This window comes from Schistocerca cancellata, chromosome 7, assembly GCF_023864275.1.
Source record: "Schistocerca cancellata isolate TAMUIC-IGC-003103 chromosome 7, iqSchCanc2.1, whole genome shotgun sequence".
Lineage (NCBI taxonomy): Eukaryota > Metazoa > Arthropoda > Insecta > Orthoptera > Acrididae > Schistocerca > Schistocerca cancellata.
In genome coordinates, this window is record NC_064632.1 from 184,405,583 (window position 1) to 184,420,269 (window position 14,687).

General features: G+C 39.7%; 1 protein-coding gene across 2 annotated transcripts in view; it reads left to right on the forward strand.

The window, feature by feature from the left end:
* The window catches only part of LOC126091966 (mannose-1-phosphate guanyltransferase alpha-A), a 35,753-nt gene extending 35,345 nt beyond the window's left edge, over nucleotides 1-408 (forward strand). For both annotated transcript variants that reach the window (XM_049907318.1, XM_049907317.1), the window contains exon 7: nucleotides 238-408. In XM_049907318.1, the coding sequence (XP_049763275.1) occupies nucleotides 238-338 (101 nt within the window). In that variant the 3' untranslated portion in view covers nucleotides 339-408. The remainder of the gene's footprint in view (nucleotides 1-237) is intronic.
* Nucleotides 409-14,687: the final 14,279 nt, after the last annotated feature.

Sequence of the window (14,687 nt, forward strand, 5' to 3'; positions counted from 1 at the left end):
ACAGAGTTATGGGCCCAGGTTATAATTTTCTCTCTCTCTCTCTCTCTCTCTCTCTCTCTCTCTCTCTCTCTGTGTGTGTGTGTGGAAAGGGGGGAGGTGGGGTGCAGTCAAAACTTCAAACTTATGGTTAAGTAAGTGCTTTTGTTTCATTTTCATCTGCAGGTGAAATTTTTAAATTCATGTTCACATCTGTATTTAATAAAATCTCAGATTCTTCATCTCAAATTTCTGTTTCAGGATGCAGTGTAACAGTTCCTTCAGAAGTAATACTTCTGAATTCAATTGTGCTACCCTACAAGGAACTGACACGGAGTTTCAAGAATGAAATTATCTTGTGAAGCACAAAGAATTAGTTTTGTAAACAAATCATCTGATAGCACAAAACTATTAAATATATTTTCTAAAATGCCTCATTCTATTCATTGTGCTGTGTAACTTCTATAATAATCATTTGTGTGCAGTATCTGACAACATTCATCACTTCTACCCTGCTTAAGCTAGTACACTAGTACTAAAAAATCAGATTTCAAATTTTGTTGTATCAGTTACTAAATAACACCAGAAGCTAACTCCAAGATAAGCCGTATACAAACAGCTATTGGTAAATGTGCATTTTAAGAATTTTCAGGAATATCTGTGATGGCAAATACTTGAACAGAATATCGATAAATACCTTTTTTATGAAATTCATTTGGTAAATAAAATAATTGATGGTCCGAGATGGAATAACAACAATATGGAAAGGATGGGTTGCTATTTACCACGTAGAAGAGGCATTGAGTCACAGACAGGCACAATGAAAAAGCAGCTAAAATATTAAAGCTTTTATCATGACGTGGCTAAAATATTAAAGCTTTTATCATGACGTGGCGGGCAGAGGAAACAGTTGGCAGTTGCAGAATTGGGAGGCTGTGCTTGGGGGAGGGGGGGGGGGGGTAGGAAGAAGGTAGAGAAGAGAACTATGTGTGTGACGGCAGATTACGAATGTGTAGTACTGGAGTAGAAGAAGGGAAGGGATATGCAAGTGGAGGACAGGGACTAGTGAAGATCGAGGACGGAGTTACAGAAGCGTAGGATATATTGTAGGGACCACCTGTGCAATTCACGAATGTTGGTGGTGTTGGGAAAAATCCACATGGCACAGGTTGTGAAGCAGTCATTACAGTGTAGTACATTATGTTGGGAGTGTCATGTTTAGTGCCATCTGTTTCCTGGTCACAGTCTGGCTGTGGCCAGTCATGCAGGTATGAGGTGCAGCTAAGTTTGTAGATTATGTGGCTGCTTTCCTTCACAGATGGCCTATGATGGAGTAGGAGATGGCAGTGACAGGACCGGAGGAGGTGATAGTGAGAGGATATAAGGAAAGCGTTTTACGTCTGGTTCTATTGCAGAGATGTGAACTATAAGACAAGGAGTTTAGGCCCAAGGTGAAGCAGAAACAGACAAGGATGTTGCGTAGGTTGGGTGGGTGGTGGAATGCCATTGTGGGAGAGGGATGGTTGGGGGGAGAATATTACTCATTCCATGGCAGCAGGATGAGAGGTACTCAAAATCCTGGCAGAATATATGATTCACTTGCTCCAGTCCTCTTTAGTACTGAGTCACAAGGGGGGAAGGGGGGGGGGGTGTTCCTTGGTGGCTATATGATAGATGTGTGGTTGATGGTAGGTGGCTGAAGAGATAAGGCACAAGAGATCAGTTTCTGGACAAGTTGGAAAGGGTAATTTCAGTTTGTGAGGACCTCGGTGACACTAATGGTATATTTAAAGAAAAATGCTTGTCATTGCAAATTCCCTGACCATAGGTCATTAGCTCGTATGGAAGGGATTTCATTGACATCTGCATCTACATCAATACTCTGCAAATCACACTTAAATGCCTGGCAGAGGGGTCATCGAACTACCGTCACAATAGTTCTCTATTACTCCAGTCTCGAACAGTGCGCAGAAAAAACAAACACCTGTACCTTTCCGTGTGAGCTGATTTCCCTTATTTTATTATTATGAAAGTTTCTCTCTATGTAGTTCAGCGTCAACACAATGTGGTCACATTCGGAGGAGAAAGTTGGTGATTGAAATTTTGTGAGAAGATCCTGCAGCAAAGATAAATGCCATTGTTTTGACGATGTCCACCCCAAATTCTGAATAATGTCAGTGACACTTTCTCCCATATTTCTCAGTAATACAAAACATGCTGCTCTTCTTTGAACTTTCTCAATGTACTCATTAATCTTATCGGGTAAGGATCTTATACCATGCAACACTACTCCAAAAGAGGACAGACAGGCATAGTGTAGGCAGTCTCTTTATTAGGTCTGTTGCATCTTCTAAGTGTTCTGTCTTCCCCACAACATTTTCTGTGTGTTCTTTCTCATTTAAGTTGTTGGTAATTGTAATTCTGATGTGTTTAGTTGAATCAACAAACTTTAGATTTGACTGATTTATTGTGTAATCAAAATTTAACAGATTACTCTTGGCACTCATGTGGATGACCTCACACTTTCCGTTATTTAGGGTCAGTTGCCAATTTTCTCATCGTATAGATATCTTGCAAGATTTTGCAATTTGTTTTGATGTTCTGATGACTTTATTAGATGATAAGCAACAGATCATTTGCAAACAACCTAAGACAGCTGCTCAGATTGTCTCCTAAATTGTTTATATAGATGAGGAACAGCAGAGGGCCTTTAACACTGGCTTGGGGAATGCCAGAAATCACTTGTGTTTTACTCGAAGACTTTCCATCAGTTGCTAAGAACTGTGACCTCTCCTTCAGGAAATCACAAATTCAGTCACATAACTGAGATGATATTCCATAGGCGCGCAATTTGACTATAAGCTATTCCTGAGGTACAGTGTCAAAAGCCTTCTGTAAATCTAAAAATGAGGAATCAATTTGAAATTCCGTGTCAACAGCACTCAACACTTCCTGTGAGTAAAGAGCTAGTTGTGTTTCACAAGGACGATGTTTTCTAAATCTGCGTTGACTGTGTGTGTCGATAGACCATTCTCGTTGAGGTAATTCACAGTGTTCATATCTGTTCCAAAAATCTGCTGCATACTTACATTAATGATATGGGCCTGCAGTTTAGTGGATAACTCCTACTTCCATTCTTGAATATCGGTATGACCTGTGCAACTTTCCAGTCTTTGGGTACAGATCTTTTCTCTAGCGAGCGGTTGTATATGATTGTTAAGCATGAAGCTATTGCAGTCAGCATACTCTGAAAGGAGCCTTATTGGTACACAGTCTGGACCATAAGAGTTGCTTTTGTTAAGTGACTTAAGTTGCTTCACTACTCTGAGGATATCTACATCTAAGTTACTCATGTTGGCAGCTGTTCTTGATTTGAATTCTGGAATAATTTTAGAAGGCTCTGTTTAGTAGCATTACATCAATAGTATTTCCACTACTATCGCCCAGAGAAGGCATAGACTATGTCTCGCCAGTAGCATATTTTACATATGACCAGAATCTCTCTGGATTTTCTGCACGGTATTGAGACAAAGTTTCGGTGTGGAAGCTATTATAAGCATCTCGCATTGAAGTCTGCACTAAATTTTGAGCTTCTGTGAAAGATCACCAATCTTGGAGATTTTGTATTCATTTAAATTTGACATACTTTTTTCGTTGTTTCTGCAACAGTGTTCTGATCCATTGAATGTATGAAGAGGGATCAACTGCATCGTTCATTAATTTATTTGGTATAAATCTCTCAATTGCTGTTGATACTATTTCTTTGAATACAAGCCACATCTGGTCTACACTTACACTGTTAATGTGGAAGGAGAGGAGATCGTCTTTCAGGAAAGTGTCAAGTGAATTTTTATCTGCTTTTTTGAATAGATATATTTTTCATTTATTTTTGGAAGATTTTGGTGTTACATTATTCAATCTTGCTACAATCACCCTGTGTTCACTAATCCCTGTATCCATTTTGATGCTCGTTATTATCACAGCATTATTTGTTGTTAAGAGGTCAAGCGTGTTTTCTCAATTGTTTATATTTGAGTGGGCCCATGAACTAACTGCTCGAAATAATTTCCAGAGAATGTATTTAGCACAATTTCAGATGATATTTGATGCGTTACTCTGGATTTAAACATGTATTTTTGCCAACATATTGGGGGAAATTGAAGTCGCCACCAACTATAATTGTATGAGTCGGGTACATGCTTGAATTAGACTCAAGTTTTCTCTGAACCTTTCAACAATTGTATCATCTGAGTTGGGAGGTTAGTAAAATGATGTGATTATTATTTTATTCCACTTGCCAAGAATTACCTTCTTCCATACTAACTCACAGGAATTATCTACTTCAATTTCGCTACAAGATAAACTACTTCTAACATCAACAAACGTGCCACTGCTAACTGTTTAACCTATCCTGTTTGAACACCACTAGATCCTTCACACAAATTTTGGCAGAACTTATCTCTGGCTTTAGCCAGCTTTCAGTGTCTGTAGCAATTTTACCATCAGTGGTTTCTATTAGTGCTTGGAGCTCTGTTACTTTCCCAACACAGCTATGACAATTTACAACTGTTATATCAATAGTTCCTGATCTACATTCTTCCTGTGTTCAATATGACCCTTTGAGACTGAAATCCTTTTTGAGTTTTCCCCAGACCCTCTAACCTCAAAAACTGCCACGCCACACAGTCTCTGCTAACCAAGTAGCCACCTCCTATGGTGCAAGTCAAAGAATTTGCAGAACTGTCTGAGGCTCTGACTCATGCCCTCCACTTGGCTCTGTACCAGAGCTCCGCAGTCAGTACTGTCAACTGTGTCGCAGATGGTGAGCTCTGCTGTCTCGCAAGCGAGACTGGCAGCCTTTACCACTTCTGATAGCCACTTGAAACCACAGAGAATATCTCCCAATCCAAAGACACACACATCATTGGTACCGGTGTGGGTGCACCCTGTTCTCAGCATGTCATCTGGAAGGGCCCGTTCCACATCTCGAATGACTCCACCTGGTATGCACAGAGTTCACAATGGCTTTCTCTCCTCCTGGGCAGCCTTGTCCTTAAGGGGCCCACTGGCAGCTCCAACTACCAGTATTCCCACCCTCTGTTACTGCCTGGATCTTGCTGGCTGAGGCGTTTACTTTTTATTTGAAATAGGTGGCAGCTGTGTAAGTAGAGAGATATTAGGATTGGTAGATTTGATGTGCATGGCAATACAGATGTAGCCATCTTTGAAATGGAGGTCAAGATCACGGAATGTGGCATGCTGAACTGAGGATGACCAGGTGAAGCAAATGGGGGAGAGAATGTTGAGATGCTGAAGAAATGTGTGTACTGTGTCCTCACTCTCAGCCCAGATCATGAAGATGTCATCAGTGAATCTGAATAAGGTGAGGGGGTTCTGATTCGTGGTGGTTAGAATGTATTTCCCTGGCTGGCCCATGAATAGGTTGGCATAGGATAGTGGCATGTGGGTGCCCATTGCCGTACCACATTGAATCCTACTCTACACCACGGTTTTGAGCATCTTGCCCTGAAATGATAAATATTTTCCCTACACCTCACACAGTGGTATTTCACTGCCCAGCCAACCTACACTATATCCTTGTCCCTCCCTACTTCACATCTGCTCACAACCCCTTGCCACACAGTAACATCCCTAAAATAGATCCAGATGGAAGACCTGTCCCATACGTCATCCCACTACCACCTACTCTAGTCCTGTCAGTGACATCTCCCATCCCATCAAATGCAGAGCCACCTGTGAAAGCAGCAATGTGATCTAAAAACTTAACAAATGTGCCATATTCTTTGTGAGTATGACAACTAGCAAGTTTGTCTGTTCAAAGGCCACCATCAAATTATGTCCAATAGACAGCTGGACCACCCAGCACAATGTACTTCACTTTCATAACTGCTGCGCAGCTATGAATTCTCCCTACAACGTATCCTTCGTTTTCATATCCCCCTAACCTCAAACTTTGCTAGTGTGTGCCCTCCATATGCCTATCCCCTTCCCTTTCCCACTTCAGTAAATCCCCACCAAACAGCAGTGTCTCCTAATACTGCATGTATCAGCCCTATCCTGTCCCTGCATGCTCCCACTGGCTGCAGTAGCTAGTATCTCGCTCCACCTCTGCCCTGCTACACCTGTCCCTCACCACTCCATGCCTCTTCCTTACACTTGCCACTCATCCCAGTTACATTATTGCAGCGGGCCTTAGTGCCTGGATATAACAGCTGTAAGTGTCATTAGTAGCAATTTATCCTTTCCATATTGTCATTTGAGGAATAGGTAGTTACAACATAGGCATTTCCTCTTATTACCTAGTAATTCATATTTTGTCAACCTTGTCTCGTCTTATGTGCTGAAAAATAATCTTTGAGCATTTCATTGAAATCGGACAATTCAATAGTTATTTTTCAAGAGAACACATTGCAAGTGCTCAGTCTCACTTAATTTGTAGTATATCAAATTCAAGTTTCCAACCATTTTAGTGTAGACAAGCACAATTTTGCCTCTCTAGTTGTGATTCTGAAGGCTTCTATTAACTCCAGTAGGAAAAGCCTTTGCCAAGTAGTTTTCATAAAGAAAGTTCTTTGAAGCACCTGATGTGTTCATGGAACCTTTGACTGTACAGCACATTCACTTCACGACATCAGTCTGAAGAATGTAATCTAAAAAAAGTAACAGCTGGTTTTAATTCTTCTTCTGGGAAGACAATGTAATGTTTCAAGAACAATGGCAGCTCATACTCTTCTGCAAATAATGTGATCATTAAAATTGAATCAGTTGGTAACCTGAGTCATGATATCCTGTGCACACACCTTTCTCGATTCCATCAAATGTCCCCATATTGCAGTTGGCTCTGGCTTGCGGCCATTGAGGCCCTACATTGCTGCAAACTGAGATACATATTCAATAGTTTTCTCTGCATCAGTATTATTCTGCTCAAGTGTATTGAACATCATGCCACAATGAGGCATAACATAATTTTGTTAAAATACACCTCAGCAGAAGAGGAAACCGTTGTCCCGCAGCCTTGTTTATTGTCATGTAATCATTAGCAAATTCACCAATAATTTTTCTCGTGCACTCGATCATTTCCTTTTCGTATTTGTATACTAAGTTTACATTCTGCGATTTGAAATTCCATTTTGCCAGACTGAGCACAGGTTGTGAAATGTTTCTTCACTGTCTAGTCTAGAACAACTATGTGTTTAGGAGACTGGTAAAAATAGATATTCCTTTCTAGTAGGTGAAGAAGACCTGCATTTGCTAATTGCCTGTTACGTCACATTCCGCAATTAAATTTAGCAGACATAGAACTTAGTTTCATGTTTTGTGCATTAAATCTTAATGATGCGGAACGAGTAGTTTTACTTTCACATTGCAAATTAATCTGTAAATTCATTTACATGCTGAACATTTCTATGTATTTCTTAATATGCAGATGTGAGTTAGTAATTCCTACCCACCACCTTTTACTAAATAGAAAGCCCTCTGCTGAATAGGGGGAGTTGTCAAAGAAAAACTTTTAGTTTTCAAATTTTATTTTACTTTCTGTCAGACAATGGGTAAGTGATCAAAGATTTTTGATGCACCATTGTGCACCCCTTTTTGTGAAAAAGACAACGTTAATATGGAGTAATGTATACCCTCCTGGTATTGAACTGTAGTTGTTATTTACAAATAACTTTGTGAGGGTGTAAATACACTGTGAAGCAGTAGTCAGAATACCCAAAACGAGATGATCGGGAGTGAGCACCACATATTAGTCTCTTACAGCACACCTTTGAGCAATGAAGACTTTCTTTCTTAAAGATGAGTTACCCTGGAATGTCATTACTGAATAAAAATTGGCCAGGTGCGATTAGGACTCCTGCACTAAGATTTGGAATGATTGTAAGTACAAATGTGGTTGAACCAAGTTGCTTTAGCAGTTCCAAAATGTGTGGTTTTTTTTTTCCAGTTCTCATCAATATGGAATTTCATCATTTCCACCATACTTATACTTGATGAGAAAATAATAACACTTTATCATTAATATAGTACTCCTGTATGTGCAAAACTAAATATGTTGTCTTTTTAAAATTAAGGGTGAGACCATTCCCAGAAAATCAGTCATTGATACTTTTAAGAACATTTTTTACCATTTCTTCTGTTTCTGTATATATGCATGGACTGATTACAATATTAGTGTCCTCTGCAGAAAGAATGAATTCTGCTTGTTGTATATTAGATGTAAGATTGTTTACATAAATGAGGATTAATAGTGGGCCTAAGATTTCGCCTTAGGAGCCCCAGACATGATTTCTTTTTAGTCAAAGTTATTTGTAAAATTTGTTGAGTGAGTGAACATGTAAATGGCATTCTCAATAGAGCAACGCTTCTGAACCCCAAGCTGATTTGCTGAGAATTTATTATTGCTGAGGTGAGGTGAGGTGTGTGTTACAGCATTAAAACTGTAAAGATATCAACTACAGATAGTCACAATTAACAAAATATTCTGGGCTATTATTTTGGGTTTAAATGTGAAATACATTTAACCACGGAATAATAGCCCAGAACATTTTATTGATTGTGATGTTTCTGGCCATGAAAGTTTACAACTACATATAGTGTGTGTAACGAATCTGTAATAGTTGCTGGAAGACTAACAATCCTATACTCTAGGTATGTTAAGTGTGGCTCAGCAGGGTTATGACTGTATTCCTTCTGTTGATCATAGAAAATCGTCAAATGCCGTTGTTTACAATGTGTCACTTGCATGGGGTAGGAAATTACATACACATATATGAAGTTGGTTAAAACTGAAATACACAGTAAGAAATCTATCCACTTAGGGTAGAAATATTATTTGTAACTCATTAGGTTAAATATGGCTACCTACAATGTTGCATGTACTTAGTCCAACTAAGGCAAGTATGCAGTCTGGAGTGGGATTCCTATAAGCGTGGTGTATTCTAACAATTTAGAACCTATTAGTAGTAAAGCAACAGAGTAAATTGTATACCTGTCCCCAGCTACACAGTACTGATACCTGTTTCCACATACTGAACTGTAGCTATACATGAGAATGATGCCTAAATGGAAAGCCACATGCTATGTAACAACATCATTTGGGGTAGTTTATACAGGCATCTGTGGGCTAATCATGTTATGTGATGGTATCAGATGTGGCTTAAAATCTTAATAATTTCTAAACTGCATTATATAATGCATTATTCTATGTTTATCTATGAAACAAAACTGTAAACTAGTAAAGGCATAAATAATTCTACAAGTGTTTCAATCCAGAAATGGACACCTGTCTAAGAAACATATTGAGCTTGGCATAAACACAGCATGCGGCAATAACAGCTGTAGGTTGACATTCATGAAGTGTAGTCTATTTAATATAAACAGTACAACACTCAATATTAAATCCTGATGCATACATTCATATGAAGGGCCAAAGAAATTGCACATTTCTAGAGCTCATGGCAAGTCGTTTTAATGGAAAAAACACCGTCGTACTTACGAGGGCTATCCACTAAGTACATTACGTTTTGGAATTAAAAATAAATAAAGTATTGGAAATTTTTTTTATTATATACGGATGAAAGCCACACTTCAATACTACTTTTCTACATAGTTGCCATTTAAATTAAGGCACTTATCATAGCGATGGACAAGCTTGGAAATTCCTTCGTCGTAAAATTCGGCCGCCTGCGCCTTCAACCGCATGGTTACCTCTTCTTGAAGCTGTGTGTCGTCATCAAAACGCTGCATAACCAACCACTTCTTCATTGCTGGGAATAAGTAGAAGTCGCTCGGTGCAGGTTGGGACTGTACGGCGGATGAGGAAACAACTCCCACTTAAAAGATTCGAGAACTTCACGAGTGGCATTTGCCGTGTGGGCCCGGGCGTTGTCGTGAATCAGCAAGATCTTTGAGCCCAACTTTCCCCTGCGCTTGTTTTGTATTGCTCTTCTGAGGTTGTGCAGAGTTTGGCAATACCTTTGAGAGTTTATTGTAGTGCCTCTTTCCAGGAAATCCACAAAAACCGTATTTCTACCGGGTTACTGATTAACCACGTGGTTGAAGGCGCAGGCGGCCGAATTTTATGACAAAGGAATTTCCAAGCTCGTCCATTGCTACGATAAGTGCCTTAATTTAAATGGCAACTATGCAGAAAAGTAGTATTTAAGTGTGGCTTTCATCTGTATATAATAAAAAAAATTTCCAATACTTTATTTATTTTTAATTCCAAAACGTAATGTACTTTGTGGATAGCCCTCATATAATAAAAGGTCCAGGACCATTGATGTCCACAAAACTGATGCATAAAGCAACATGTCCAACTATAATCATGCCTACCTGTTACAAGTAATACACAAGGCTAATCACAGTACCCCTCATGCAAGCGACATGTTGTACACCACAGCACACAACAGGAACACAGTCCTAAGGTAAGTCATAGCTTCATTTTAGACCCTGTCAAATAACCCTGTATACTTGTAGTATACGCAGTTTCATTTTCCAACAATTGTTACAGTGAAATCTCTTTAGTTTTAAAACTATACTTGTCCCACCATATATATAATGAATATGTTGTCTCTCTAAAGTGACATTTCATCATTTAAAAATTGTAATTATGTCTTTCGTAAAGTGTGATAAATAACATTTGCAGTACCTGAGAGCCTGAAGATTTTGCATCACCAAAACCAGTCACAAATAAATAAAAACTACCACATGCAGCTCAAAAGTATTTTCATTATTTCACACTAAGAAAGCCTGGTTTTCTGACGTTTCAATGAGCTGCTTCAAGACCTTTTCCAATCCTGACATGGAAAAATTCCTAGATAATGGATGTTGTGCCATGAATCCTTAAGGCAAGCTCAGATTTAATGCAATCTATCAATGTGTGAATTCCTAAGGGATCAAACTGCTGAGGTCATCGGGGTCCATAGACTTACACACTACTTAAACTAACTTATGCTAAGAACACCACACACACACACACACACACACACACACACACACACACACACACACACACACACCCATGCCCAAAGGAGGACTCGAACCTCCAATGGGAGGGGCCACGCAATCTGTGACATGGTGCCTCAAACCGCATGGCTGCACTCTATCAGTCTGCCAAGTAAGTAACAGTTCTTTGACACATTTGCATTGTACAGGGTGGTCCAAAAGTCCAGAAACACCCTGATAAAATCCAAATGGAGTAGCAAACAAGGAAACTGAGTCCCTATACATGAGGATCGGGAAGGGGGAAACTTTATAGAATATGCCACCAACACGGTGGCCATCTTGAAAGCTGCCATCTTGGATTCAACTCCAAAATATCAGACGGGAATGTGGTCGTGTGACATATCAAACAGAGAGAGAATTTCACCAGAAAAACAATGCCGTTGTTATTTTAAACATAGCTTTATTCATTCTCGGGTTATAGCCAATTACTTGCAGCAGCAGTGGGACGCTCGGCAGCGTGAGTATTATGTACTGAGAAGTCATAAAGTGGAGTCTGAAATGGTGCAAAGTGACTATCCCATGCCTGATATGTTACACGTGTTTAACTATTAGGTATTATTTACTCATGCTAATGTTTAAATCATTGTTTCCTTATTCACATGTTACAAAATGTCCTTAACACATGAAGAACGCATTGAAATCATCTTGATATCAGGAGAAAGAAGCACACGGGTCATTGCTGATGATTTCAACTGGCGTCACCCAACCAGACAGCCCATCAGTCACAGCCGCAGTTGCCAAGCTTTTGGCCAAATTCCGAGCGGATAAACCTAAGGCTGGAAGACCAAAATCCGCCACCGATGAAGCAACAACAGTGAGCATGTTGGCATGATTTAGCAAGAGTCCGCAACGGGGTACTCGTCGCCTGTCACAAGAATGTGGGGTTAGCTGTACCTCCATGCTGCGAATTTTATCGCAGCATCCATGCTGCGAATTTTATCGCAGCACAAATGGCACCCATACAAAATTCAGCTGCTCCAACACCTGAACGAGGATGACTCAGACCATCGGGTACAGTTTGCAGAATGGGTGACACAGCAGCTGCAGATAAACCCCCATTTCCCCTATCAGGTGCTGTTGAGTGATGAACAAGCAGAATCACACATACTGGTCACACACAAATCCGCACTGGATTGATGCTTCCAAAATGGTCAACTCACAAAAAGTGATGGTCTGGTGTGGTGTTTGGGGCACCAAAGTCGTTAGACCTTTTTTATTGATGGTACGTTCACAGCCAATAGTAAGCTGAGGTTATTGGATGAAGTGTTTCCCTCATTGTTAACGGAGGACGGGACATTTCCGGAATTCTTCCAGCATGATGGAGCCCCACCACATTATGGGCACAATGTGCGAGCATACCTGGATGTGCAGTTCCCTCAAAAGTCGATTGGTTGTAGGGGTGCTGTGGAGTGGCCACCACTTTCACCAGATTTGACTCCTTTGGATTTTTATCTTTGGGGTCATGTCAAAGCACTGGTTTATTCTGTGAAAATATGGGATTTGCAGTGCTTTGTTGATGCATGTGGTCAAATTCAGCCAGATGTGTTGGTCAAAGTTCATCAGGACTGGGTTCGGAGGATAACATTAACAATCCAACATAATGGACAACTTATAGAGCCATTCCTATGACTGTCTGTGGTCTCTCGGGACTGTGTAACATTGGCGTAATGTCTCTTTGGCACATAACACACATGCTGCCGAGCGTCGCACTGCTGCCGCAAGTAATTGGCTATAACCCAAGAATGAATAAAGCTATGCTTAAAATAACAACGACATTGTTTTTCTAGTGAAATTCTCTATCTGTTTGATATGTCACATGACCACATTCCCATTTGAAATTTTGGAGTTGAATCCAAGATGGCAGCTTTCAAGACAGCCGCCATGTTGGTGGCATAGCCTATAAAGTTTTCCCCTTCCCGTTCCTCGGGTGTAGGGCCTCTGTTTCCTTGTTTGCTACTCCATTTGAATTTTATAAGGGTGTTACCGGACTTTTGGACCACCCTGTATATCTTTATGTTAAGGCAGTAAGCACTCTAGCTGGCACGAAAGGTCCACTCTCCTTAACATTAAAAATTCAATAAAAACATTTAACTATTTTTCAGTTAAATTATGGTTTTCCTCTTCACATGACACCATTCCTAATTCAGACACTATCACTACAATTTGTAGTAAGACAGGTGGAACAAAGATGCATTTTTCTCATCACAACCACTCAGCTGAATTGTATATTGTTTGTTGAAATTAAGTATATATGCTTGCCAAGATTTGCATTGTTTTTGATCTGATTAATGTTAAGGTTGGATCTGAGAGCACCAAGTTCCATAAATTTCAATTTAAGCTCTAGTTCCAAATTTTCGCCTAAAACATTGCACAGTTAATTCATATTACGTAATTTTCAGACTCGGTATTCTGCAGTTACAAGAAGGAACATACTAATGATGCACTTAATCCCACATATGCTATTACTGAGCTCAGAAATTGCTAGTAACTGAAAGTAAACACATATTATGCACCTTTATTTCCTCTATCGTTTGTGAAACACTAGGTGGTGGATTATATTTCAATGCTCTTGGTGAGGCATTTATGAACTTAATATGTATTTCCTACATAGCATACTGTTGCTGTTGCCAGAAACAAAAGTGTTATCAGACTTCAGTTACTGATGTATAGGAGACTGGCACAAATCGCTTAGTGTCAGTAGACTGAGCCACTAAAAGCCCTTAAGATGAATAAGCTGTACAAACTATGCCCCCATAACTCTACAACAGGGAACTAACGAGCAATTCACAGGGCAACTTTACGACTAGCTACTATGTACTTTAAAATCTCACTCAGTTTCAACAGTTCCAAAAATTTTGACTTTTAAATCCACAAAGGGAAATATTCAAAATGTGATCTGATAACGTCAATTCTGTAATTCATTACTCCTTAAAATACCTCTTGGGGTGACCATTTCAGAGCCTGAATTTCAACCTTTGCATGGTCTTCCGTGTATCATTCATTTCTGGAGCATCAAATTTTCCCACAGCCTATTAGTAACTTGAGACAGTATTCACTCTGCTATTACATAATTCATGTAATAGAACAAAATTAACTCCATTTTCTGGTGCACAGGAGTGCCATATTCATCCTTTCTGTACTTTTTCAATACCTTTTACAGGTGGTATTGGCTGATTGGAACCTCGCTATTGTTGTTTACAGGGCTGTCAGGTGTCCAGCTGGATGCGATCGTTGAAGTCCCACAATGTTTCGGCGAATAACCTTTCTGCCATCATCAGGTGGTTCTGATGGAACGGTTATTTGCCGAAATATCGTGGGACTTCAACGATTGCATCCGGCTGGACACCAGAGAGCCCTGGAAACAACACATACGCCAGGAAGCCCTCCGATCACGTAACTCGCTATTGTTGTCAACTGGATAGACACTCTTAAATATTATTTGTCACCAACATTTAATTTAAAGGCTTCGGTCTTTAGTTTATTCTGTGTACTTTTTAAGCCTTACTGAGTACAAAAAAGGAGCTTCAGACAGCTGCACTTCTTATTACCCGAAGAAAAAAGGCAATGCATGTGACTGCAAGATGTTGGAGTTTTGTTTAGAGTATACAGGTAATTTTCTTGAGAAATTTCAAGCAAGAATTATTTTAAAAAATACTATTAAACGATTCCTGCAATAAATGAAA